General features: G+C 46.3%; 2 protein-coding genes across 4 annotated transcripts in view; one reads left to right on the top strand and one right to left on the bottom strand.

The window, feature by feature from the left end:
- Positions 1-1862, top strand: part of LOC119971325 (akt interacting protein) — a 48951-nt gene extending 47089 nt beyond the window's left edge. For 2 of the 3 annotated variants that reach the window (XM_038806725.1, XM_038806724.1), the window contains exon 10: positions 855-1862. In XM_038806725.1, the coding sequence (XP_038662653.1) occupies positions 855-962 (108 nt within the window). In that variant the 3' untranslated portion in view covers positions 963-1862. The remainder of the gene's footprint in view (positions 1-854) is intronic. The other variant, XM_038806726.1, reaches the window with a different exon arrangement.
- A 19506-nt stretch (positions 1863-21368) lies between these two features.
- rbl2 (retinoblastoma-like 2 (p130)) overlaps positions 21369-26569 on the bottom strand; it is a 192211-nt gene continuing 187010 nt past the window's right edge. Inside the window, exon 22 of the mRNA XM_038806723.1 lies at positions 21369-26016. Coding sequence (XP_038662651.1) covers positions 25846-26016 — 171 coding nt within the window. The 3' untranslated portion in view covers positions 21369-25845. The remainder of the gene's footprint in view (positions 26017-26569) is intronic.

Here is a 26569-nt window from a genome sequence, read left to right as displayed (position 1 = left end):
TTTCCTGCTGGTATGCCAGCAGGAAAGGCCCCTTACAGATCCAGGTGCCGTTAAGAAGCTCTTTGCTGATCGGGTCACCATTTTGTGTGGCTGCCCAAATGTTCTCTGCCACCCTCCACAAACTACCTTGGGGAGGTACCTGGGTAGACACATCTCTGGCAGTGCCAACCTGGCACCTGGGCTCCCGCTTGCACTAAGACACCCAGATCCCTCTGGACTGAGGAAGAGAAATACACACTTTCACTAACTTGCATCGTAGGCCAAAGAACGAATGTGCTCTGATCCCAGTCTTCAGTTACCTCGGCATCAAACATTCCCTCCCAAACCTCGACATCTCTTCCTCCTTTTTAGGACCCTCTGATCAAAGCCTACCTCTGATAAACGTTTGTTTACCTGCTCTCCTATCTCCTTTATTGGTGGAAAATTGTGTTTTATAAAGCTCCTGTGATGTGCCTTAAATCATTTTATTAAGTTAAAGGTGCTATACAAATGCAGGTTGTTCATCTAATACGCAAGTGTTTTTTCTTTTCAACCCTCTATTGTTGTCCATCTCCCCACTTTAAAAATAAACTTTAAATTTACCCCTTCGCTGTGCTTTATCTCCTTCCAGTTAATTATTTTGCTCACTCTATACATATACACGCCTTTGAAAAATGCTTTGGGCCACCTCTGTTGCATGAAAAATAATCCTGGTTGCAAAATTTATTGTATTTAAATTTTATTCATGTCTTGCGGCACCAGTTTGACCTTCTGTGCATTGTTCAGTTATCTCCTTTGTATTTGTGATGTGTGCGGTATTTCTTCTACTGTGCTAAAGTTTAATAGATAATTGTAAAATTAATTTTCCTGTCTAGAAGAAGTCTGATGATCAAACCAAAAGCATGCACATGGCTGGCCTTTCCTGGGTAAAGCCTGGTTCAACACAACCGTTCAGCAAAGATGAAAACACCGTACAAACCTAGTACTTCCTATCAATGGCACATCGGGCACTTTCTACCTGTGAAACATACGGACTAGGTCAATTGGAATATAACTCTTTCCTTTTGGTGCAGATTTTGGACTTTATTTTAGCAGTGACTGTAAAAACAAAAGTTTTTTTATATATATAATAAAACTGCTGAAGATGGGATTCCTTTTGCGTAGATTGTGAAATGTTAAACTTGTATTCAAGTTCAACTTTTAACTGAAAGTTTGTTAAACTTGCATTTTGGAGACTACTACCTAAGTAATCTTGGCAATACAACTATCAATTATGTTGGGGGAGTGAACTGAATTGATTGGGTATGTCATAACGATGACATTTTGTAATACTGTTATGTAGAAATGTTTTTCATGTTTTGGGGCTGATCTGTAGAGTTTAAGATGTGAGTTTAGACATTCAAATCAAATGCATTTTACATAGTGTATGACAGTATTTCGCTGTTTTCATAAGTCATTTGGGTCTTCTAATGTAAATATATTGGTGTATAAATTTTGTACATAGCTTGTTGGACCCTACAGTTAGCACTTTTGAGGTGAAAATTGTGCTAAAAGTGACATAGTCCACTGGTATATATTTTGGGCAGGCTGATCCATGTTAAATTAACAGATTGGTATAAACGGTGAAGCTCATGTTTTGTAATTTTGCCCATCTTTATATACCATGTATGAATGTGCAAAGTAATTCAACTCAATGAAGACGCCTTTTCCAATGTTGTTACTAGACATTTTCATGTCCTAATTACCTTGTGCAACAACACAGCATGTTATATACATAAAATGCTGTTTTTGTCACATCGTTTCAGGGGGAAATAGCTGCTGGCCTAGCAACTGATACCATGATTTAACCCTTAAAATAAAAACGAGCTAAACTGTACCAACTACTTTAATGTATTTGCTCTCGATGCTTGTGTATATTTTAATATGTCATGGCATGTTCTGTTAAAGTTCTTTTTCATAGAATTTACAGTGCAGAAGGAGGCCTTCGGCCCATCGAGTCTGCACCGGCTCCTGGAAAGAGCACCCTACCCAAGGTCAACACCTCCATCCTATCCCATAACCCAGTAACCCCACCCAACACTAAGGGCAATTTTGGACACTAAGGGCAATTTATCATGGCCACTCCACCTAACCTGCACATCTTTGAACTGTGGGAGGAAACCGGAGCACACGGAGGAAACCCACGCACAGACTGGGAGGATGTGCAGACTCTGCACAGAGAGTGACCCAAGCCGGAATCGAACCTGGGACCCTGGAGCTATGAAGCAATTGTGCTATCCACAATGCTACCGTGCTGCCCTGTGTAAAGTCGCCCACAGTCCCAGATGGCCATAGGCTGCTTTCCCCTTCAAGGGGGAGAGCTGAACCGGTGATTTAATCTGAGGATCACCACATCTCCGATGAGGGGCAAGGTTGAAAAGGCGAGGCCCAGTTCTGTGTAACCCTTGGGCATATTGCTAATGCTGTCATAAAGATTATTCCAGTCGTTCATGGCCAGCTGATTGTTACAGTTTCATGTGCTAACCACCAGGTGGTGGTGCAAAACAAATCTCTTGGCTTCATCGTCGGTTCGTATGAAATCTTTTTAATCTTTCATGTAAGTTAACTCCTCAAATGCATTTTTTTTTTTAAATAAAAAATTTTAGAGCCCAATTCATTTTTCCAATTTTAGGGGCAATTTAGTGTGACCAATCCACCTAACAGCACGGTAGCACAAGTGAATAGCACTGTGGCTTCACGGCGCAAGGGTCCCAGGTTCGATTCCCTGCTGGGTCACTGTCTGTGCGGCGTCTGCACGTTCTCCCCGTGTCTGCGTGGGTTACCTCCGGGTGCTCCGGTTTCCTCCCACAGTCCAAAGATGTGCAGGTTAGGTGGATTGGCCATGATAAATTGCTCTTAGTGTCCCAAAAAAGGTTAGAAGGGGTTATTGGGTTACGTGGATGGGAAGTGAGGGCTTAATGTGGGTTGGTGCAGACTCGATGGGTCGAATGGCCTCCTTCTGCACTGTCTGTTCTATGTTCTAATCCACATTTTTGGGTTGTGGAGGCGAAACCCACGCAAACACCGGGAGAATGTGCAAACTCCACAAGTTCAGTGATCCAGAGCCAGGAGCGAACCCGGGACCTCGGCTCAAATGCATTTTAACTTCTGCCTTTGAATGTTAAGAGTTCTTGGTCGCGCTATCCTTAGCCCCCCCCCCCCCCCCCCCCCCCAAATCAAGTCTCTCCTTTTCCCCCCTTCATACTCTGCCCTCAACCTGCTTTGTTCCTTTGATCAGCTTCCTCCCACATCAGCAAATGAGGGTTTCCCTGATGCTCGTTTCCTCACACTCTTCACTGCAGTTATCAGTACTCTGCTTCTCAGTGCCCAGCTGTCTGCCTCTTGACAACTTCTCCCCAAAACCTGAACCTGTTGCACCACTTCCACAAAAATAATTATCTGGATCTCTGTGGAGTGCCCTTAATTTAAAAAAAATTATATTTAAGTTTGCAACATGCTCATAAGGTTAAAGCCACTACTTAGTTGATGAACTGCCCTCTTTCTTTAACCTTTTCTACCCATCACCACATCCTCTGCATACTTCAAATAATCTTACCTCCTCTCCTCACCTTGTATAGTCTTTTGTAACTACCAGTGTAGTATTGGGGGTTATCTTTTATTCAGGCTCTATTATCCATCTAATTTCGCTTCACCTTGAACTTGCACATGATCATCCCATGTGCAAAACCACAGAGATTGGCTACTTAATAACTGATGGAAATGCTTGCATAAAGTGAGATTAGCAGCTTCAATGACGATTTGAAAAATGCATAAGATCATAGAATGCTTAAAGTGCAGAAGGAGGCCATTCGGCCTATCGAGTCTGCACAGACCCTTGGAAAGAGCATCCTACCGAGACCCACACCCCCCACTCTATCCCCGTAACCCAGTAAACCCACCTAACCTTTTGGATACTAAGGGGCAGTTTAGCATGGCCAATCCACCTAATCTGCACATTTTTGGACTGCGGAGGAAATCGGAGTCTCTGGAGGAAACCCACACAGACACTGGGAGAAAGTGCAAACTCCACACAAGGTTGCCTGTGGCCGGAACTGAACCCTGCTCCCTGGTGCTGTGATGTAGCAGTGCTAACCACTGTGCCACCATGCCGCACAGCAGAGGTTCTGAAAAGATTCAACGAAGACCACATTCCCCAGACTATATTTGGACTTCTAATGCGCCAAGTTCATGTAGGTATTTGGTCCAGAGCTGGTTTTTTAAAAAATAAACGTTTTATTGAGGTATTTTTGGTATAACAGCAAAATAAACATTGTACATTAAGCTATAAACATAGTACAAAAGCTGTTTCCCTCCCTTACAGGTCCCACTTTTATTAACCCCTACTCTAAGCTAAACTAACAAGCCCCTCGCTGACGATTAATTTTCCGCAAATAAATTGACAAACGGTTGCCACCTCCGGGCAAACCCTAACAGTGACCCTCTCAAGGCAAACTTGATGTTTTCCAAACAGAGAAAGCTAGCCATGTCCGATATCCAGGTCTCTGACTTTGGGGGCTTTGAGTCCCTCCAAGCTAATAGTATCCGTCTCCGGGCTGTCAGGGAAGCAAAGGCCAGAACGTCTGCCTCTTTCTCCTCCTGGATTCCCAGGTTTTCCGACACCCTGAAAATCACCACCTCTGGACTCAGTGCCACTCTTGTTTTTAACACCGTGGACATGACATCTGCAAACCCCTGCCAAAATCCCCTAAGCTTTGGACATGCCCAGAACATTTGGACATGGTTTTCTGGTCCTCCCGCACATTTTGCACACCCGTCTTCCACCCCAAAGAATCTGCTCATCCGGGCCACTGTCATATGAGCCCGGTGAACAACCTTGAATTGTACCAGGTTGAGCCTGGCACATGTTGTGGACGCGTTGACTCTACTCAATGCGTCTGTCCATACACCATCCTCTATCTCTCCTCCCAGCTCCTCTTCCCCCCCCCCCCCCCCCCCCCCCACATGCGCTTCAGCTCCTCGGTCTACGTCTCCTCTGACCCCATAAATTCCTTGTAAATGTCGGTGACGCTCCCTTCTCCTACCCACCCTCTGGAAACTACCCTGTCCTGAATCCCCCTTGGCGGTAGGAGCGTGAAGGTTGACACCTGTTTATGTAGGAAGTCCCGCACCTGCAGATACCTGAATTTGTTTCCCCTCGCCAATCCAAACTTCTCCTCCAGCGCCCTCATACTCGGAAAGCGCCCCTCTATAAACATATCCCCCATCCCCTCAATCCCTGCTGTCTGCCATATACGGAACCCCCCATCCATACTTCCCGGGGCAAGCTGGTGATTATTACAGATTGGGGACCAGACTGATGCTCCCTCATGTCTCCTCCATTGCCCCCAGACTCTCAGAGCTGCCACCATCACGGGGCTGGTAGAGTACTGTGCTGTGCAGGAATGGCAGAGGCGCAGTTACTAATGCCCCCAGACTGGTGCCCTTGCATGAAGCCACCTCCATACCCTTCCATGCCGACCCCTCCCCCACCACCCACTTCCTGATCATGGCTACATTCGCCGCCTAGTAATAGTTATAAAATTTGGCAGCGCCAGCCCCGCCCTCTCCCCGACTCCACTCAAGCATTACCTTCCTTACTCATGGGTGTCTTGCCCGCCCAAACAAAGCCAGTGATCACTTTGTTGACCCGTTTAAAAAAGGAATGCAGAATAAAGATGCGGAGGCATTGAAACACAAACAGGAATCTCGGGAGGACCATCATCTTCACCGTCTGCACCCTCCCAGCTAATGACAATGGGAGCGCGTCCCATCTCCGAAAATCATCCTTCATCTGGTCTACTAGTCGGGCCAGATTTAATTTATGCAGCTGGTCCTATTGAATGCCTAGGTACCTAAAGCTTCCGCCTACTAATCTAAACGGCAGCTCCCCCAATCGCTTCGCCTGGGCCGCAAGCATCTCACTTTTCCCTATATTTAGCTTATACCCCGAAAACCAGTCAAATTCCCCTAGAATCCTCATGATTTCTTCCATCCCCTCTATTGGGTCCGATACATACAGAAGCAGGTCGTCTGCATAGAGCGAGACTGCTCCACACCCACACTTTCCCTTCCCCGACCAGCCACTTGAGGGTCTCTGAGCAATTGCCAACGGCTCTATAGCTAGCGCAAACAACAGTGGGGAGAGGGGGCATCCCTGTCTCATCCCCCGGTGCAGTCTAAAATAGTCCGATGTCCTATTCATCCGTACACTTGCCACAGGAGCCTGATACAGCAACGTGACCCAGTCAGTAAAGCCCTGCCCAAATCCTAACCAACCCAATACCTCCCACAGATAATCCCATTCTACCCGATCAAAAGCCTTCTGTGCGTCCATTGCGATCACTACCTCCACCTCCCTACCTTCTGGGGGCATCATGATCATGTTTAACAGCCTTCTTACATTGGCCATCACCTGCCTACCCTTGACAAACCCCGTCTGGCCCTCCCCAATAACGTCCAGAACACAATCCTCAATCCTGGAGGACAAAATTGTGGCCGGCAGTTTGGCATCCACATTCGACAGGGATAGCGGCCTGTAGGATCCACACAACTCCGGGTTCTTATGCCGCTTCAGAATCAGCGAAATTGTGGCTTGTGACATCGTTGGGGGCAGCAGCCCTCTTTCCTTTGTCTCATTGAACAACCTCATCAACACCAGCCCCAATATCCCAGAGAACCTTTTATAAAACTCCACTGGGTACCCGTTCGCCCCGGGGCTTTTCCCGACTGCGTGGCCTTCAGACCCTCCACTATCTCTTCCAACCCGATCGGGGCCCCCAGTCCTTATACGCGCTCCCAGTGCACCTTTGGGAAATTCAGCGCCCCCAAGAAGTGCCTCATCCCATCTGGCCCCGTAGGGGGCTCTGACCTATACAGCCTACTGTAGAAATCCCTTAACACCTTATTCAACCCTGCTGAATCTCCGTCATTTACTTTCCCTATCTCCCTGGCTGCCTCCTGCTTTCGAAGCTGCTATGCAAGCATTCTGCTGGCATTCTCTCCATACTCATAGATCGCTCCTCTCGCCTTTCTCAGCTGCTCAACCACCCTCCCTGTGGTTAACAAGCCAAACCCCGCTTGTAGCCTCCGCCGTTCCCTTAAAAGCCCTGCCTTTGGTGTCCGCATACCTCCTATCGATCTGTAGTATCTCCTTTGTGTCATATGAGAGTACCTTTAAGAAATGGATGTTTAAGCAATGTACCTTTAAGAAATGCAGCAGCTCATATTACTGAAGTGATGTCAGAGGGTGGGGGTAGCTGAGTTGAGCTCACTTCTGCTTTTTGGGAGTTTTTTTAGTTTCAGTTTGAGAGAGCAGCTGAAAAGTGCCTGGCTGGTTTGCTGTGAGCTGTTTGAAAGGAAAAGCCAGTTTTAAGGAAAAGAGCTTGGGGTGTGTCTGTGTTTGCAGTGAGCTGGATCTGCTGTGATCTCTGCCCAGAAAGATTATCTCTGAATCATTTGAGTGATTTAAACTCATAATAGTAATGTCTTTAACCTGATGTGTTTCTGTTTAAAGGCTTTAAGTCTTTTGGAGGTTTGAAGGAACATTTTGAGGGATTATTTAGTGTTGTATTATTTTCGGGGTTATCTTTGAAGTAAGGGGTGTTAAGGGATCCAATGTTTATTTAAAAAGGTTAAGTTGAATTCATGGAATAAACATTGTTTTGTGTTTAAAAAACCCACGTGTCCATAATTGTAATAACCACACCTGGAGACCAAGCCGTGTGCTTCAAAAGCAACAATATATTAAAGGGAGAGGTTGGTTGAACTCCATGATACATTTTGGGGTTCTGAAAACGCCGCTCCCATAACCACAGGGAGGGCGGTGGAGTTAACAAGCCAAACTCTGCCTGTAGCCTCCACCGATCCTTTAAAAGCCCTGCCTTCTCCGCATACCTCCTATCGATCTGTAGTATCTCCTTTGCCAGTTGGTCCGTCTCTGCCCTGTCCACCCTTTCCCTATGGGCCCGTATCAAGATCAGCTCCCCTCTGACCACCGCCTTCAGTGCTTCCCAGCCCACTGAAATTTCCCCCGTGTCGTTGACCTGCAGGTAGTTCTGAATGCATTTCCTCAGCCGTTCGCACACCCCTTCGCGAGCTAAAAGTCCCACATCTAACCTCTTGTGTGGGCGCTGGTTACTGTCTTTACTAACCTGCAGGTTAACCCAGTGCGGAGCATGGTCTGAGATTGTGATCGCCGAGTACCCCATGTCCCCTGCCAGTAAGGCCCTGCTCAAAATAAATAAATCCAGGAGTCCCACTTTGCAAGGGGAGACAGTGGTGTAGTCACTAGATTAGTAATCCAGAGACCCAGGACAAGATCTGGGGACCCAGGTTCAAATCCCACCACAGCGATAAAAAAAATCTGAAATTAAAAAGTCTAATGATAACCATGAAATCATTTGTTTCTTTGCAGAGGGTGGGGGGTGCCTGGAACGCTTTGCCAGCGGAGATGGTAGAGGCGGGCAGGATAGCATCATTTAAGATGCATCTAGACAGATATATGAACGGGCTGGGAACAGAGGGAAGCAGATCCTTGGAAAATAGGCGACAGGTTTAGATAAAGGATCTGGATTGGCGCCGGCTGGGAGGGCCGAAGGGCCTGTTCCTGTGCTGTAATTTTCTTTGTTCTCTTTGTTCTTTATGCACCTGTGAGTAGAAGGAGAACTCCTTCGACCTTGGCTGCCCAAATCTCCATGGACCCACCCCCCCCCCCTCCCCAGTATCTTCCCCAGCATCCTCTTTATAAACCCCAATTTGGCTCATACACATTTACTAATACCACTTGCACCCCCTCCAATTTCCCACTGACCATAATGTACCAACCTCCCACATCCAAGACTATTCTACGCGCCTCAAACATCACCCGCTTATTGATCAGGATCGCGACCCCTCTAATCTTTGAATCGAGTCCTGAGTGAAAGACCTGACTGACCCAGCCTTTCCTCAATCTAATCTGGTCAGTTACTCTCAGGTGCGTCTCCTGCAACATTACCACGTCCACCTTCAGTCGCCTAAGATGTGCGAACACACGTGCCCCCTGCTGGCCCATTTAACCCTTGAACATTCCAGGTGATCAGCCTAGTTGGGGGGCTCATTGCTCCCCCCCCCCCCCCCTTCACCGATCGACCATCCCCTTTTTTGGGCCCGGCTCCAGCCCATGGTCTGTGCCTCCACCGGCCCGCCCCCAGGCAGCCACCGCCCCCAAACTCCTCTCTGTCCCTTTGCCCAAGTCCCTCCCTCGTCAGAAGAACATTTACCCCCTCTCGCTCCGTAACAACATTCTGTAACCCAACCCCTTTAATAAACCAAACATATGCACCCCCCCCCCCCACTGCGCTTCAGTGAGCTAGCCTGCCCAGCTAGCTTGGTGGCCCCATCCCTGGTGCCCGATAGTCTCCCACCTATTGTTCCCTCACCACCCTCCCCCACTCGTACAAAGAAACTCCAACATCAAACAATCCCCACACAATTGCCCGACAGAAAAACACCAAAATCTAAATAAGCACACCTCCATCTCCCAACAGTGCAAATGGAAACTTTAACTCACTCTGCTCTGCCACTGGTCCCAAATAAATAAAGAAGGCGTTACAAACAGCTACCACAAAACGAAAAATGGGAAACTTATTTTTGAAAGAACAGAAAAACAAAAACAAAACCATGAATGTTGCAGCAAAGATCAAAAGTTCTCAGTCCACCACCAGTCCCTTCCTTTTTCACGAAGTCCAGCGCGTCCTCGGGTGACTCAAAATAAAAGTGCTGTTCCTCGTACATGACCCACAGACGGGCCGGATACAACAGTCCGAATTTCACCTTTTTCTTAAAAAGGATCGACCTAATCTGGTTGCAGCCTACTCTTCTCCTGGCACCTCCACACTCAGGTCTTGGTACACCCGCAGATTACTGTTGTCCCACTTACAGCTCCGTGTCTGCTTGGCCCATGTAGAATGCGCTACTTATCCAAGTACCTGTGGAATCTCACCACCATTGCCTCAGGAGGTCTCCTATCCGCGGCTTCCTTGCGAGTGCTCTGTAAGCACTCCGGGTTCCTGGTCATGCACTCTGATCCTACGCGAACCAGCTGGCGGATATGTTCGCAGAGATCTTCAAACTTTCCCTACTCCATTCCAAGGTTCTCACCTGCTTCAAGAAGACCACCATCATACCGGTGCCAAAGAAGAACCAGGCAATGTGCCTTGACTACTGTCCGGTTGTCTTGACATCAATCATTATGAAGTGCTTTGAGAGGTTGGCTATGAGACGCATACAACTCCATACTCCCAGAATGCCTTGATCCACTGCAATTCGCATACCGCCACAACTGGTCCACAGCAGACGCCATCCCCCTGGTCCTACACATCCTGCAGCATCGCAGCAAATCGATAACAAGGAATCCTACGTCAGACTTCTATTCATTGTCTACAGCTCCACCTCCAACACTATAATCCCAGACAAGCTCATATCAAAGCTCCAAAACCTAGGACTTGACTCCTCCCTCTTCAACTGGAGTCTTGACTTCCTGACTCATCGACAACAATCAGTAAAGATAAGCAACACCTCCACGATAGGCCTCAATACCCAGGCCCCACAAGGCTGTCCACTATACTCCCTATACACACACTGTGGCAAAATTTGGCTCCAACTCCATCTACAAGTTTGCCGATGACATGACCATAGTGAGTTGGATCTCCAGCAATAACAAGTCAGAATACAGGAGGGAGATAGAGAACCTAGTGGAGTGGTGTAATGACAACAACCTCTCCCTCAATGTCAGCAAAACTAAAGAACTGGTCATGAACTTCAGGAAGCAAAATATCACACATACCCTTGTCTGCATCAATGGTGCTGAGCTGGAGATGATTGACAACTTCAAATTCCTCGGTGTGCACACCACCAACAATACTTCCTGGTCCACCTACGTCGAGGCTCCAACCAAGAAAGCACAATAGTGCCTATACTTAGTAGGAAACTAAGGAAATTTGGCATGTCCACATTAACTCTCACCAACTTTTACAGATGCACCAGAGAAAGCATCGTATCTGGCTGCATCACAGCCTGGTATGACAACTGCTCAGCCAAGACCGCAAGACAGTGATTGTCAAACTCGGGGGCGAAACCCGCGGGTGGGTCGCGGGTGGATGTTGGGAGGTTCGCGGAGCTGTCCTTCGCGGGGCTCCCGATCGAGCAAATCCATGCCAGCAGCCAGCTTTTAATAACGCTGGCTGCAAGCGGCCTTCAAAATGGCCACGAACATGTAAAAAAAAAATGCGACCACATTGCCGATGATCTGGCACGCATGCGCAGTGCGGCCGCTTTTTTTTTAAATGGTCGCAGCTTTTTGTTTTACAAATTCGGGGGGGGGGGGGGGGGGGGGGGGGTTATTCATTTTATTCATTTATATTATTCATTTAATTTTTTTTTCATTTATTTTATTTTTTACAAGTTCGGGGGGGGTTTATTTGATAACATTTCACAGGAATAAAATGCAGAACTTTGGACAGATAGAGACTCCATACTTTCCGACACCAGAAGGCTTCACCTTCATCCAACAGGTTCCATTGGAGGAGCGTGTACGAGGGCCAAAGGGACCCTAAACCATTTCCTCCATTTTTGTCAGCAGCAAACAAGGTAAGAGAAAATGGTGGGTCGCGCATGTCGGCCGGCGTGGGTCACGAAGGTCGGCCGGGTTGGGTCCCGAAGGTTGGCTGGTTAGTAAAAATGGGCTCCTGGAAAAAAAGTTTGAAGAACACTGCCGTAAGAAACTTCAGAGTCGTGAACACAGCCCAGTCCATCACGCGAACCCACCTCCCATCCATTGACTCTGTCTGCACCTCCTGCTGCCTTGGGAAAGCGGGCAGCATTATCAAAGACCCCTCCCACCCAGCTTATTCACTCTTCCAACTTCTTCCATCAGGCAGGAGATACAAAAGTCTCAGAAGACACAATAACAGATTCAAAAACAGCTTCTTCCCCGCTGTCGCCAGACTCCTGAATGACCCCCTTATGGACTGATCTGATCTCTTCACGCATCTTCTCTACTAGTACTGCACTCTTGTATGGTTCACCCGATGCTTGTATCTATATATTTACATAGGGCATACATAAATACACTTTTTTTCATGTATGGAATGATCTGTCTGAACTGTATGCAGAACAATACTTTTCACTGGTACACGTGACAAAGAAATCCAATCCAATATTTATTAATAAATGATTTTGGTTCTAGATGGAGGTGGTAGCGGACCAGGCGGCAGGTATGTCACAGATACGGGGCCATTGGAGGGTAAGTTGGTGCTTTTAGTGAGCGTGTATGCCCCACATTGGGGTGATGTGAAGTTCACGAAGATGATGGTGGCTGTGATACCTGATGTGGATAGACATCAATTGATATTGGGGGAGAGACCTGAACTGTGTTTTGAGCACCAAGTTGGATTGGTCTGAGCCAAAGTTGCTGGCCCCCTTTGGGGGCAGTGAAGGTACTAGCAGCGTTCCTGAAAGAGATGGGTGGTGTGAATCCATGGTGGGCTTTGCACCCTAGCGGTAGGGAATTATTTTTTTTCCCCTCTGGTGCATAATGTATATTCATGTATAGAATTTTTGTGATGAGGAAAGCCCTGCTGCCAGGGGTGAGGAATGCGGAATATTCTGCAATAGTGATATCATATCATGCTGTGAATCTGGTGGATGTGGTTTTGGAGATGGCGCCAGCGTGGAGTTTGGATGTGGGCCTGTTAGCGGATTTGGGATTTTGTGTGAAGGTGGCTCGGGTGATGAATATGTGGGATTCAACAATGGGGAAGTGTCGCCCTCGGTACTGTGAAGAAGGTGGTATGAGGGGAGGTAATTTCGTACAAGGCACAGAAGGATAGGGAGATAGAGGAGCACGAGGTGGATGGCAGGTATCAAATGATCTGACACCAGATAGAAAGCAGTTGCAAATGCAATTGATCTGCTATCCATGGAGAAGGCAGTGCGGCAGTTGTGGCTGGTGGTGTACGAGTATGGGGAGAAGGCCAGTAGGCTTTCACCTGATCAGCTGAGGTGGCCTCTCAAGAGACTTTCTAACCCACAGGCCACAATCAGTAAAGATAAGCAACAACACCTCTTCCACGATCATCCTCAACACCGGTGCCCCACAAGGCTGGGTCCTCAGCCCCCTACTATACTCCTTATACACCTATGACTGTGTGGCCAAATTCCCCTTCAACTCGATTTTCAAATTTGCTGATGACATCACTGTAGTGGGTCGGATTTCAAACAATGACGAGACAGAGTATAGGAATAAGATAGAGAATCTGGTGAACTGGTGTGACGACAATAATCTCTCCTTCAATGTCAACAAAACTAAGGACATTGTCATCGACTTCAGGAAGTGTAGTGGAGAACATGCCTCTGTCTACATCAATGGGAACGAAGTAGAAAGGGTCGAGAGCTTCAAGTTTTTAGGTGTACAGATCACCAACAGCCTGTCCTGGTTCCCCCCATGCCGACACTATAGTTAAGAAAGCCCACCAACGACTCTACTTTTTCAGAAGACTAAGGAAATTTGGCATGTCAGCTACGACCCTCACCAACGTCTACAGATGCACCATAGAAAGCATTCTTTCTGGTTGGATCACAGCTTGGTATGCAATCTGCTCTGTCCAAGACCGCAGGAAACTACAAAAGGTCGTGAATGTAGCCCAGTCCATCACGCAAACCAGCCTCCCATCCATTGACTCTATCTATAATTCCCGCTGCCTCAGAAAGGCAGCCAGCATAATTTTTTTTAATAAACAATTTTATTGAGGTAGTTTTTGGCTTTATAAACAGTTACAGACATCATCAGAAAGGAAGCAAAAAAGGCAAAAATGTGCAAACATCCACGTTCTTTCAATACTTCCACCGTAACATATTGCACAAGCCCGCTCCCCTCCCACCGGTACTACCCGCCATATTTTCCCTCCTACTCTACTCTAACCCCCCCCCCCCCCCCCCCTGCTGACGCTCACTCTCCCGCAAAGAAGTCAATAAATGGTTGCCACCTCCGGGTGAACCCCTGCACAGAACCCCTCAAGGCGAACTTGATTTTTTCCATCCCCAGGAAACTCGACATGTCCGCAAGCCACCACTCCGTCTTCGGGGGCTTTGAGTCCCTCCACGCCAATAGTATTCGTCGCCGGGCTATCAGGGAAGCAAAGGCCAGCACATCGGCCTCTTTCTCCCCCTGGACGCCCGGGTCTTCCGAAACCCCAAAAATTGCCACCCCTGGGCTCATCACCACCCTTGTTTTTAGCACCTGGGACATGACCCCCGCAAATCCCTCCCAGTACCCCCTCAGCTCAGGGCATGCCCAAAACATGTGAACATGGTTCGCTGGTCCTCCCGCGCACCTAGCGCATTTGTCCTCTATCCCGAAAAATTTGCTCATCCGAGCCACCGTCATATGGGCCCGGTGAACGACCTTAAATTGGATCAGCCCGAGCCTAGCACATGTCGCGGTCGAGTTTACCCTACTCAGGGCCTCTGCCCACAGCCCATCCTCCATTTCCCCGCCTAGCTCCTCCTCCCATTTAAGTTTCAGTTCCTCTGTCTGGGACCCTTCCTCCCTCATGAGCACCTTATAAATACCCGAGACTCTACCCTCCCCTTCATCCCTCCCAGAGACTATTCTGTCTAGGATCCCCATTGGCGGGAGGCGCGGGAAAGATGGGACCTGTCTACGAACAAAGTCCCGCAACTTAGGTATCTAAAATCATTTCCCCTTACCACCCCAAATTTCTCCTCCAAGCTCCTCAAACTCGCGAAGCTCCCTTCCAGGAACATATCACCCACCCTTCCCGCCCCTGCTCGCCGCCATACTCGGAACCCCCCATCCATACTGCCGGGGGCAAACCGATGGTTGTCGCAGATTGGCGCCCAGACAGACGCCCCCATCTCCCCCACATGCCTCCTCCACTGGCCCCATATCCGCAGGGTCGCCACCACTACCGGGCTGGTGGTGTACTTGGCCGGCGGCAGCGGTAGAGGAGCCGTGACCAGGGCTTCCAAACTGGAGCCCCTGCACGAAGCCGCCTCCACCCGCTCCCAAATAGACCCCGTACCCACCATCCACTTCCTTATCATAGCGATGTTGGCCGCCCAGTAATAATTGACCAGACTCGGCAAAGCCAGCCCTCCCTCGCTGCGGTTCCTCTCCAACATCGCCTTCTTTACCCGCGGAGACTTTCCCGCCCAGACAAAGCTCATGATCAGCCCGTTAACTCTTTTGAAGAAGGACTGTGGGATAAAGATCGGGAGGCACTGAAAAATAAACAAAAATCGAGGGAGGATTGTCATCTTTACAGTCTGCACCCTCCCTGCCAGCGACAGCGGGAGTGCATCCCATCTCCGAAACTCTCCCTTCATTTGCTCCACCACCCTGGCCAAATTTAACTTATGCAGCCTGCCCCAGTCTCGTGCCACCTGGATTCCCAAATACCGGAAATTTTCCTCAACCAGCCTAAACGGTAGCCCTCTCAATCTGTTCTCCTGGCCCCTTGCCTGGACCACAAACATTTCACTCTTGACCGTATTTAATTTGTATCCTGAGAACTGGCCGAACTCCCTCAGCATTCCCAGTATAGTTCCCATCCCGGCCACTGGGTCCGACACGTACAGGAGCAGGTCGTCTGCATAAAGAGAAACCCTGTGTTCAACCCCGCCCCTCACCATCCCCTTCCAACCCTCTGCGGCTCTCAGCGCCATCGCCAGCGGCTCTATGGCCAGCGCAAACAGCAGCGGGGAGAGCGGGCAGCCCTGCCTGGTCCCTCGGTACAACCTAAAGTACTCCGACACTTCTCTGTTAGTCCTGACGCTGGCCCTCGGGGCCTGATATAATAATTTGATCCAATCCACCAATCCCTCCCCGAACCCAAACCGTCCGAGCACCTCCCATAGATAGTCCCACTCTACCCGGTCAAAGGCCTTCTCGGCGTCCATTGCCACCACTACCTCCACATCTCTACCCGCTGGGGGCATCATTATCACGTTGAGCAATCTCCTCAGATTGGCCGCCAGCTGCCGACCTTTAACGAACCCAGTTTGATCCTCCCCAATCACCTCCGGTACACAGTCCTCCATTCTCCCCGCCAGTACCTTTGCCAGGAGCTTGGCGTCTACATTAATCAGGGAGATTGGCCTGTAGGACCCGCACACCTCCGGGTCTTTACCCCGCTTCAATATCAGAGATATGGTGGCTTGTGACATTGTCGGCGGCAGGGTCCCTCTGTCCCTTGCCTCATTGAAAACCCTCGCCAAGACCGGGCCCACCAGCTCAGAGAACTTCCTATAAAACTCTACTGGGTATCCATCCGGCCCCGGGGACTTCCCCGACTGCATGGCCTTTAGGCCCCCCAATACCTCCTCTACTCTAATCGGGGCGCCCAGCTCTTCCACTTGCCCCCCCCCCCAACTGTTGGGAATGTTAACCCGTCCAGAAACCTTTTCATCCCCTCCGGTTCTTCCGGCGGCTCCGAAGTATACAGCTTACGATAGAAGTCCCGGAATACCCTATTCAATTCTGCCGGATCCTCCACTTTGCGCCCCCCCTCGTCCCTCACTCTACCTATTTCCCTGGCCGCCTCCCTCCTCCTGAGTTGCTGCGCTAACAGTCTGCTAGCCTTTTCCCCATACTCGTACACCACTCCCCTCGCCTTCCTAAGCTGTTCCACGGCCCTGCTCGTGGATAGTGCCCCCAGTTCCGCCTGTAGCCTCCGCCTTTCCCTGAGTAAAACCTCCCCCGGGGACTCCGCGTGCTCTTCATCTATCCGGCCCATTTCCCTGACCAATCTATCCATCTCTGCCCGGTCTGCCTTGGCTTTGTGGGCCCCAATTGAAATCAGCTCCCCCCGAACTACTGCCTTTAGCGCCTCCCACACGGTCGCCGCTGAGACCTCCCCAGTGTCATTCACCTGCAGGTAATTTTTTATACATTTTCGAAGCCTCTCGCAGATCCCCTCCTCCGACAGCAGTCCCACATCTAGCCTCCATTGCGGGCGTTGATAACTCGCTCCCCCGAACTGCAGGTCCACCCAATGCGGGGCATGGTCTGAAATGGTAATTGCTGAGTATTCCGTGTTCTTTACCTCCCCCATACAGTCCCTGCTTATTACAAAGAAATCTATCCTGGAATATACTTTATGGACGTGCGAGTAAAACGAGTAGCCCCTTCCTGTTGGCTGTCCCTCTCTCCAGGGGTCCACTGCCCCCATTTGCCCCATAAACCCTTTCAGCTCCCTTGCCATTGCTGAGAGTCTACCCGTTCTGGGACCCGACCGATCCAAAGTCGGGTCAAGGACCATGTTAAAGTCCCCTCCCATTATTAGCTTGCGAGAATCCAAGTCCGGGATCTTCCCCAGCACTCTTTTAATAAAGTCCACGTCATCCCAGTTCGGGGCATATATATTCACCAGCACCACCCTTCTCCCCTCCAGTCTGCCCCGTACCATCAGGTATCTGCCCCCCCCTGTCTGCAGATCTGCCCTCTGCCTCAAATTGCACGCGCTTGTTGATCATGATTGCCACCCCTCTGGACTTCGAGTCCAAGTCCGAGTGGAAGACCTGGCTAATCCAGCCCTTCCTTAGCCTGGTCTGGTCTGACACTTTCAGATGTGTCGGCAGCCAGCATAATTAAGGACCCCACGCACCCCGGACATACTCTCTTCCACCTTCTTCCGTCAGGAAAAAGATACCAAAGTTTGAGGCCACATACCAACTGACTCAAGAACAGCTTCTTCCCTACTGCCATCAGACTTTTGAATGGACCTACCTTGTATTAAGTTGATCTTTTCTCTACACCTTGCTATAACTGTAACATTATATTTTGCAGTCTCTCCTTCCTTCCCTATGTATGGTATGCATTGTTTGTACAGCATGCAAGAAACAATACTTTTCACTGTATACTAATAAATGTGACAATAATAAATCAAATCAAATCAAAAGATTGTATGGATTCAGGATTCGGATGGTAGGTCAGTGTCGACGCCGGTAAAGTTAATGGGGCGTTTGAGGCATTCTATAGGACTGTTTATAGGTTGAAGTAGTCAGATATGTTAAGGTTTTTGGAGGGTTTGTGTGTCATGAGGCAGATCATGAAGTAATGGAGGTCGCTGGGGTTGGAGGAGGTCACCAGCAATTGGGCGAATGCAGACGGGTAAAATGCTGGGGCTGGATGGGTTCCTGGTGGAGTTTTATTAAAAAATTGGTGATCAACGAGTGCCACCAGGCTTGGTGAGCTCTCGTGAGGGCTCGGGCAATGATGCAAGAGTCTATTTCACTTCTGAAGAAGGATGAACCCAATGGAGTGTGGGTTGAATGGCCAATTTCACTATTAAATGTAGATGCTAAGATTTTAGCTAAGGTATTGTACTGAGGTTCGAGGGCTGTCTCCCACAGGTTATCGGGGAAGACTAGGCAGGGTTTGTAAAGGGTATGAGCTTTTCGTCCAATGTGAGGCAGCTTTTGAATGTGGTATTGTGCTCAACAGAAGGAAGGGAGCAGGTCATTGTGGCATTGAATGCTGAGAAGGCCTTTGATCGGGTAGAATGGGGATTTTTGTTTGCAATGCTGGAATGGTTTGGGTTGGGGCCCAAGTTTGTGCTGTGGCTTCAATAATTATACAAGGCTAGTGTTCGTACAAACAATATGAGCTTGGGGTATTGCACAGGGGATCGAGGCAGGGGTGCCCTCTGCCCTACCCCCCCCCCCCCCCCTCTTGTTTGTGTGTGCCATTGCCCTATGGGCTTTGGATAGGAGAAGATAGTAAAGTGGGGGGGGGGGGGGGGAGGGAGAAAAGTTGAACATGGGTGTTCTTGTACAGTGATAACCTTTTCTACGTAAAGGATCCGATCCCCCACAATGATCATATAATGGCATTGCTGAAGCAATTTTGGGGTAAAATTGGGCCCGGCTTCGGAGGTTGAATTTTACGAGCTGGTAGACAGGGAGAAAGTGGACTTACAGGTGAGACAGCCTCCCTCTGTCTTGGCTGGTAGAATTCAGTCGGTGAAAATGAATGTCCTGCCATATTTTGTTTTTATGTGTGTTTGCTGGTGTTTAATTTTTTTTTTCAATTAAGGGGTAATTTAACGTGGCTAATCCGCCTACCTTCCATATCTTTGGGTTGTTGGGGTGAGACCCACGTAGACACAGGCAGAATATGCAAGCTCAACACGGACAGTTATCTGGGGCTGGGATGGAACCACTGTGCCACAGTGCTGCCCCGTTTGCCGCTTTTTAAATCAAAATCCTTTTCAGGCAGTTGCGAGATTGAATTTGACATTCTTTTGGTGGGAAAAGTAGCCAGGAAGAAGACAGTGCTTCAGATGGATTGTCAGTCGGGGGCTTGGCCCTGCCAAGTCTGATATATTATTGGGTGGAGAATGCTGAGAAGGTGCTGGATTGATGTGGCGATCCAGAGGCTTTATGGGTGCGGATGGAGTCGGGCTCATGTAGGGGTCAGGACGTTGGTAACGGCTTCGCTACCTTTTTTCCGGGGAAGTACTCCAAGAATTCGGTGGTGGCCTCCACACTGTGATATGGAGACACTTGGGATGTGAAGGCAATTTTGGCAGTACTTGGGGGCGGTATCGAAGTTGGTGCTGGTTTTTATGAACCACATGTTCGAACCGGCGAGGTTGGAAGCTAGGTTTAGGGGATGGGAGGAGAAGGCGATTGCTGTGATGAAGTCTGTGTTTTCAGAGGGCTGATTTGCGAGCTTTGAGGAATTGGCAGAGAAATTTGAACTTTCACAGGCGAATACATGCAAGATGTTTACAGGTGCGTGACTTCACAAAGATCTTGTTGCTGGAGAGGGTTTTGTTGCCGGCAGGGAAGGAGGAGGGGCGTACCGGGGGGGTAGGGTTAATGGAAGGCTTATAGTGGAGGAGGCAGTATCCTTGGAAGGGGTTAAGGCCAAGTGGGGGGAGGAATTGGGGTCTGAGCTGGAGGAAGGGGTGTGGTGTGAGATTCTGCATAGTGCGAATGCAAATCATGTGTGAGGTTAGGGCTTGTACAGTTGAAGGTAGTGCATATGGCCTATTTGACTAAATCCAGGATGAGTAGGTTGTTTGCGGGAGTGAGGGATGAATGCAAGCACTGTGGGAGATGCCCTGCTAACCATGTACACATGTTCTGGTTGTGTTCTAAGCTCGTGAGGTGCTGGGTTTTCTTCTTTGGCGCCATGTTGGCGATTCTACAGGTGAACTGAAGCCTTGTCCACTTGGGATCATATTCGGGATGTCGGACCTGCCGAAGCTGCAGACTGGGGCAGGGCTGATGTTATGACCTTCGCCTAGCTGATTGCTCGAAGGCGGGGTACCTGTGTTTGGAGGTCAGCTTCTTCACCCAGCACCTCGATGTATCTTTAGAAGGTTAAGTACCCCTTGAGAGGTGCAATTGAAGGGTTCTACCAAAGATGGCAGCCGTTTATTTGTACTGGTCACAGTCAATTGTTGGGGGCGGGGGGAGGTTGAGATTTGTTTGGCTTTGCGGGGCGGGGGGGTTCGAGAGTTGGGGGGGTGTGAGTTTGTTATCCGTTTGGTTTTGTCATGTAATAAATTGAAAAAGTTGAATTATATTTTTTAATGGATTTGAAGATCCTCCAATCACCACATCAGGATTTTTCCTTCCTTAAAACCTGGGCCCTGATATTTACAAGAGCTATTTCCTTTCCATGAATTGCTGGTAGGTAGCAAATGTCTTGAATGCTTTTGAAGGCTATGTATTAATCAGAAAATGTTAGCAGCTCTGCAGATGAGCTAGTATCTGAAAGATTAAGACTGGTTAACTTTCAGCCAGGGCTCCTTTTCACCATTGCTGACTGAGTTACTTCCAAAATGTTAACACTTCTGCTGATTAGCTGCTTCGGCACTTAGTTTTTTGAACTTTATTTTTTAACATCAATTAGATTCTTATTTCTGATTTAGTAAACCTTTTAGTAAAATTTAGTTCCTTCAGGGTTTCTATTTTAAAAGATTTATGCTTCCTAGTATTTCCTGCCTCTTGCAATTTTAAATGTACAATTTGACTTATTCCTCTTTGTTTTATTCAGGATTGTTTTCTTTCACAATTATAATTGGAAATAGTTATTTTGCAACTGAGATGCCACATATGAAACACTGAAATGAGTCTCTGTGATGTAGAAAGGAAGTGGGAATGGCCCAGGTGTCTCAGAAATGGTCGGCGTGAATTTCTTCAGAAATACGAGTGGAAGTGTAAATTATAGCAATTTTGGTTCTGGTCTACTTTAAAAATTGTGTACAGACTGAAATGTACACTTATTAAAATATTGCTTGGTCCTAATAAGTTTATACTTCAATGACATACAAACTCACTTTAGAAATGAACGCAGACACATACAAATATATTTTTAAAAAGATTTCACATCTTTTACAAAGCGATACAACACAAGAGTATAACAGACAATTTTTGAAGAAAGCCAATTATGATTGGCATAAATTAAATACTTTTGCAGATTAACAATTCTTCTTTAAAGCAACTTTTGTTTTTAGTCACATTTGTGATTGGTTACTCATTTAGATAGGTACCCATCATATTGCAGTAATTCCCATATTTTTGGGTTCAATTCATTTATCACCAATTGTAGTACAATTAATTGAAAAGGTGATGCATCTAATTAAATAATTTCTTTGACATTTTTTAACCATCCTTGCAGAATGCTATGTTGTGAGAAAATGGGTTCCATTTGTAATTGCATCAACTTTAATGTCATTCCTTTGCATTACTTTAAAACTCCCAAGTTTACAGATAATGTTGGAAAAAGAAAAACAAAACTTTCAAGAAACAAAGCAAAACTTTCATTGTGATTGAGTGAACTTGCAATGTGTGTATGCATAGTTGTTTCACATGTGCACAGAGTGATGAATCTGCATTGTGTATATGGAGGTGCAGGCACAACTCACTTAAAGTCCTGATACTATCATCCCACGTTAACTATTTAATGAATTGTTAATGGTCGCATACATGGGTGACTTCCCAACTCAGCTCTTTCATGCCACAAGAAGAATAAATGACTAATGTACAGATTGCTAGCCTAACTTCCATACTAAATGATATTTGTATATGTTTGAGCTTAATACTGTCAAAGCATTGCAGATGAAATTGTCAGCATTAAAAACTAATTTGTGAACTTCCTAGCATCCAGGTTGAAGCATCATAGACAAAGGTCTGGAAACTGATTGCTTTGCTACATTTGGTAAAACTAAACTTGGGGCAGAAAATTAGAGGCTTGTTCAAACTTTTTTTCATTCTAACTGAACAAAGTCCAAATATTAATTTGTCTTTACCGTAATGTAAACTGGTCTATACATTAACAATTTCCGTTGGATTTTCCCTATTTCCCATCTTAACTGCTGTGGCAACTAGAAAATCTACATTTGTTGTTTGAGGTTCTGGCAGTAGATCCGAAGAACCCATGGAAATTATTGCTGCATCTATTGATCTATCTTTCCCCACTGAATGTGTCCAAGTGACAGGCTGCAATCTTTGACTGAGCAAATCAGGATATATTCTAAACTTTAAATATCATTCCATTAATTTCCCTGTTGACTCATGTTGTTGCAATTATTCCTACCCTGTGCTTTTAAGTCAAGACAGCTGGATTACTGGCTGTTGCCTGTTGAAACCTTGGTTAATGATGTTTCAACCCGAATTCTACATTTATCTGCCAATCAGTGTTGTAATCAATAGCTGTTGTTGTTCACTGATTATATTAAAGAACCTTTCATTGCTCAAATAACTTTTCAGCTAACTGAATCCAGTTGCTCACTGGTTCTGGTTAGAACTCTTTGCTATCAACCATTTTTATTTATTGTCCACTGACTCCAGTGGACAACACTGGTTTCATTATACTTTGTGAATATTTATTTTCAACCTCTTGAACTGGATTTATTTTTTCAATCGCATACCTATTCTAATGTAATTTCAAAATACATGAGCATGTTTTTATATAGATTGAAGTTAGTCTGTTCTATATGAATCTACCTTATGGGTGGGTTTACTGATCAGACTGTAATTGTGCTTGTTCTTTCTGGAATACTTGGAAAAGCGTGTGTGACTCTTGAATAGTTGGCATTCAAATTGCTGCACCAGTTCCTACAGATTCTGAGTCACAGAACCATCCCATTGTGGTTTAGATCTGTATACCGTACCCTTAATGTCCTCTTACTGCTGGCCACTCTTGCCATTCAAACACTATATTTTGGTTACTGAATATTTCCATCTGCATTTCACTTCAACTAGGGAAACTCTGAAGGAAAAGTCACAGCATGGGACACTGAGCAAAAACATACCTTTCTCCATCATTGCAAATGAATGGTGCTCGGCTGAAGAGTGAGAGTACAAACGGTTAAAAGAAGTAAATTATGCGAACAACAAAGATAACAACTGCTGTTCAAGATAGTGTGCAATGCAATTAGGGAACCAGTTTGCGGTGTTCAGTATGAGATTGGCTGTGTGGTTACTGCACTTGAGGAAAATTCTTCTTTACTGTGCCCAGGCACCATGGATGTGAAGCCGGATAATTTGAATAGCGGATATATAGTTTGTAGATTCCCACCCAAAAGGATTGACTGGGGATGGGAGTGGATGAGGGGGAGGAGGAGAAGAGGAGAGGGGGTAGAAGGGTGGAGGAAGAGGGAAAGAACATGGCATCACAGCAGTCCATGATGGAGCTATATTCAATCCAGATATTTGTTATGGGCTATATCTTGTGTGTATTGTTAATGGGAGTGATGATGGGTCAGGTACTCCCATTCAAATTAAGTGGACATCCAATGCAATGCATTGTGAGCACTATCAGCCACCAGGACAGAGTGCTAACATGGGCAATTTCACAGCAGCCATGTCATGCCCACATCCACTCGATATGGGACTGCAAAAATAGCAGTGTCAAAAGTGTTGGACGTGAAAGTAGCACATTATCCTGGAGCTTGTCACATAGGACCTTGTAATTTTGAGCCTTGGGCATTCTGGCAGTGGGACAATCACCAAATGACTGCCAGTTCTCACAAGCAGGACATCATATGCAAATGGTGCTTTCTAATGGGGTGGAGTGTAGTTATCTTAATTCTCTTTAATCCAATTTTATCTATTTGATTCTAATTTTCATTTTATTTATTTAAATTTTTCCAATTAAGGGACACTTTAGTGTGGCCAATCCACCTACCCTGCACATCCTTGGGTTGTGGGGGTGATACCCACCCAGGCACGGGAGGATGTTCAAACTCCATACAGTGTCCCAGGGCCGGGATCGAACCTGGGTCTTTGGAGCCATGAGGCAGCAGTGCTAACCACTGCGCCACCGTGCTGCCTATCTATTTGATTCTTATTTGCCACAATACACACAAGATTTGGTGCTAGCTATTTCTTTTGCACAATAAGAGTTATTCTGATTGTCTGGTTAATATGTTGACTACGCAAGACACAGTTGCTTGTGATTCAGGACTTCCTTGATTTGATTCTTCAAATTAGGTGTGCATTAGGCCTGGATGGTGACATCCTTGAATCATATAACACTGTTCAGTTCCAAGCATCCAAATGTCCTAACATATGGTTTTGATTGGCCTTTCTCTTTTGGGTGTAGGTTTGGTTGGGACAGAAGAATAGAATCAATGGTTCTTCGTAATCCTTTAAATATACGGTTTGCACTATTGTTCATACACCTATTTAAAGATAATTAAGTTTACTTCATGGCATGAGCGTGGATTTAATGATGTACATTCAACCCATCTGGTAAAGATGGAAAAGATCCCATAGCAGGCATGACATATTCTATTAAACTAGAGTAGTATTTTACGTTCTATTGAGGTGTTACTCTATATATCTAGATATTTGAGAAATAAATGACCAGATACTTCATGGGGAATGTGATGTCCGTTGGTAGCGTGATCAATATAACCAGCATGTAATTCTGAGCATCTTCCTTTAACCATCTCTCTAGTTTACTACATTTTCATGTTCACCTTGCTCTACACATTTGTAGTTAGGATCTTTCACAGCTTGGTGCACCAGCCTCCACCCAAAAAGATCCTAATCCTCCAAACTCATTGAAGATCTCACAACTACCAATTCTGGATATCCCATAATGTTAATCGTAACCTAGAAATCCATTGTGTGGAAGCAATTTGTATACATCAAGCACAACCTTGTATTTTAGAATGCTATGTACATGGTTAATGAAAATTTAACTCATGGGAGTTTCTCTTCCCCTACACCACCTCTGCAGATGTTACACAGAAAATGTTTGTTATAAATGTACATATTAGAACTTTACTTTGAAAATAACTTGTCCTTTTAAAAAAAAAAATTGTATGGTTTTCAAGTACCCAGTTAAAATATTAAGTATGTATCCACCTGGATGTTAATACTATAATTAAATTTGGTATGAAGAGTGCATATTCTAAGCCTGCATTTTTAAAAATTTCTTTCAGAAAAGCTTTTAAATAATAAAAAGCAATTTAAAACATTTTCAAATCTTTTTCAACCTTACCAGCCCCTCTGCCTTCACCTACTGGAATTGAGAAAAAGCAAGTTGCTTGTCAAAGCAAGTGTTGAAAGCAGCTGATCCTTCCTCGGTCACTTGCAATTTTTGATTTCCTATGGTATGTGTTCACTACCTGTATAGCTTTTCAAGCTTGGCTTTAATCCTATCTGGTTTGCTTTCCAGCTTCTGAAATTCTTCTAGGATACATGTTGGTAAAAGTCATGAAAGTTAGTTGTGACTAGAGCACATTTGTGGCAGAACAAACTATTTCACAGCACTTGACCAGATAGTGATGCTCACAAACAGGATCAGTGTGACCCTCTGTCGTTAGCTACATCCTGCAAACGTCTATATAATGCAGTGTGATTCTCTTGACAAACCCTCTTAGCTGGCAACTCACTGCCATCATCTAAAGACAAGCCCCGCTTCTTGGTTGGAGTTTCACCAGACTTAATCATGCTGTTGATGTCTCTCAGTCTCTGCAGATAGAGAATCAAAGGAAGAAGCAAATGTTATATTTGGGATGCAAAAAATTGAAAATTTGCCTAGCATTCTCATTTCTCTTAAAAAGGAGCTGAATATTTGCTATTAAAGAAGGGCATAGTTACTGAGCAGCAAAGTGCTCGGATGAGGTTTGTCATGTAGGAAACAAACACAAACACAAATTTGATGGGCAAAGTGGCCTGTTAGTCTAATTACAGTAGCAAGAGAACCTTTTAATCCTAAGAAAAGTATTAGTATCTTTCACAAATCTTTGCTATTTTTTACTCCACGTTTTAAGAAAGCTATTGTGAAACAGAAATCAATTATATATATATATATCTGTTAGAAAGCCATTCGCTTCAGAGATTTTCCCTAAATACTTTGTGTTGAACAAGCCTTCACGGTCTTATCTGGTCTTAAGATGAAGCACTAGTTTAACACAAGATGCCATCTTGGGAAAAGGATTTGAATCTTGTACGAGGAACTGCCAGACAAAGGGTTGCTAGCAGCTGGTTGCTGCTTGTTTTGGCTGCAGTGCTCATTCAGGAG

Source organism: Scyliorhinus canicula, chromosome 9 (genome assembly GCF_902713615.1).
Source record: "Scyliorhinus canicula chromosome 9, sScyCan1.1, whole genome shotgun sequence".
NCBI classification, from domain to species: Eukaryota; Metazoa; Chordata; class Chondrichthyes; order Carcharhiniformes; family Scyliorhinidae; genus Scyliorhinus; species Scyliorhinus canicula.
This window is presented reverse-complemented; position numbering and strand designations above follow the sequence as displayed.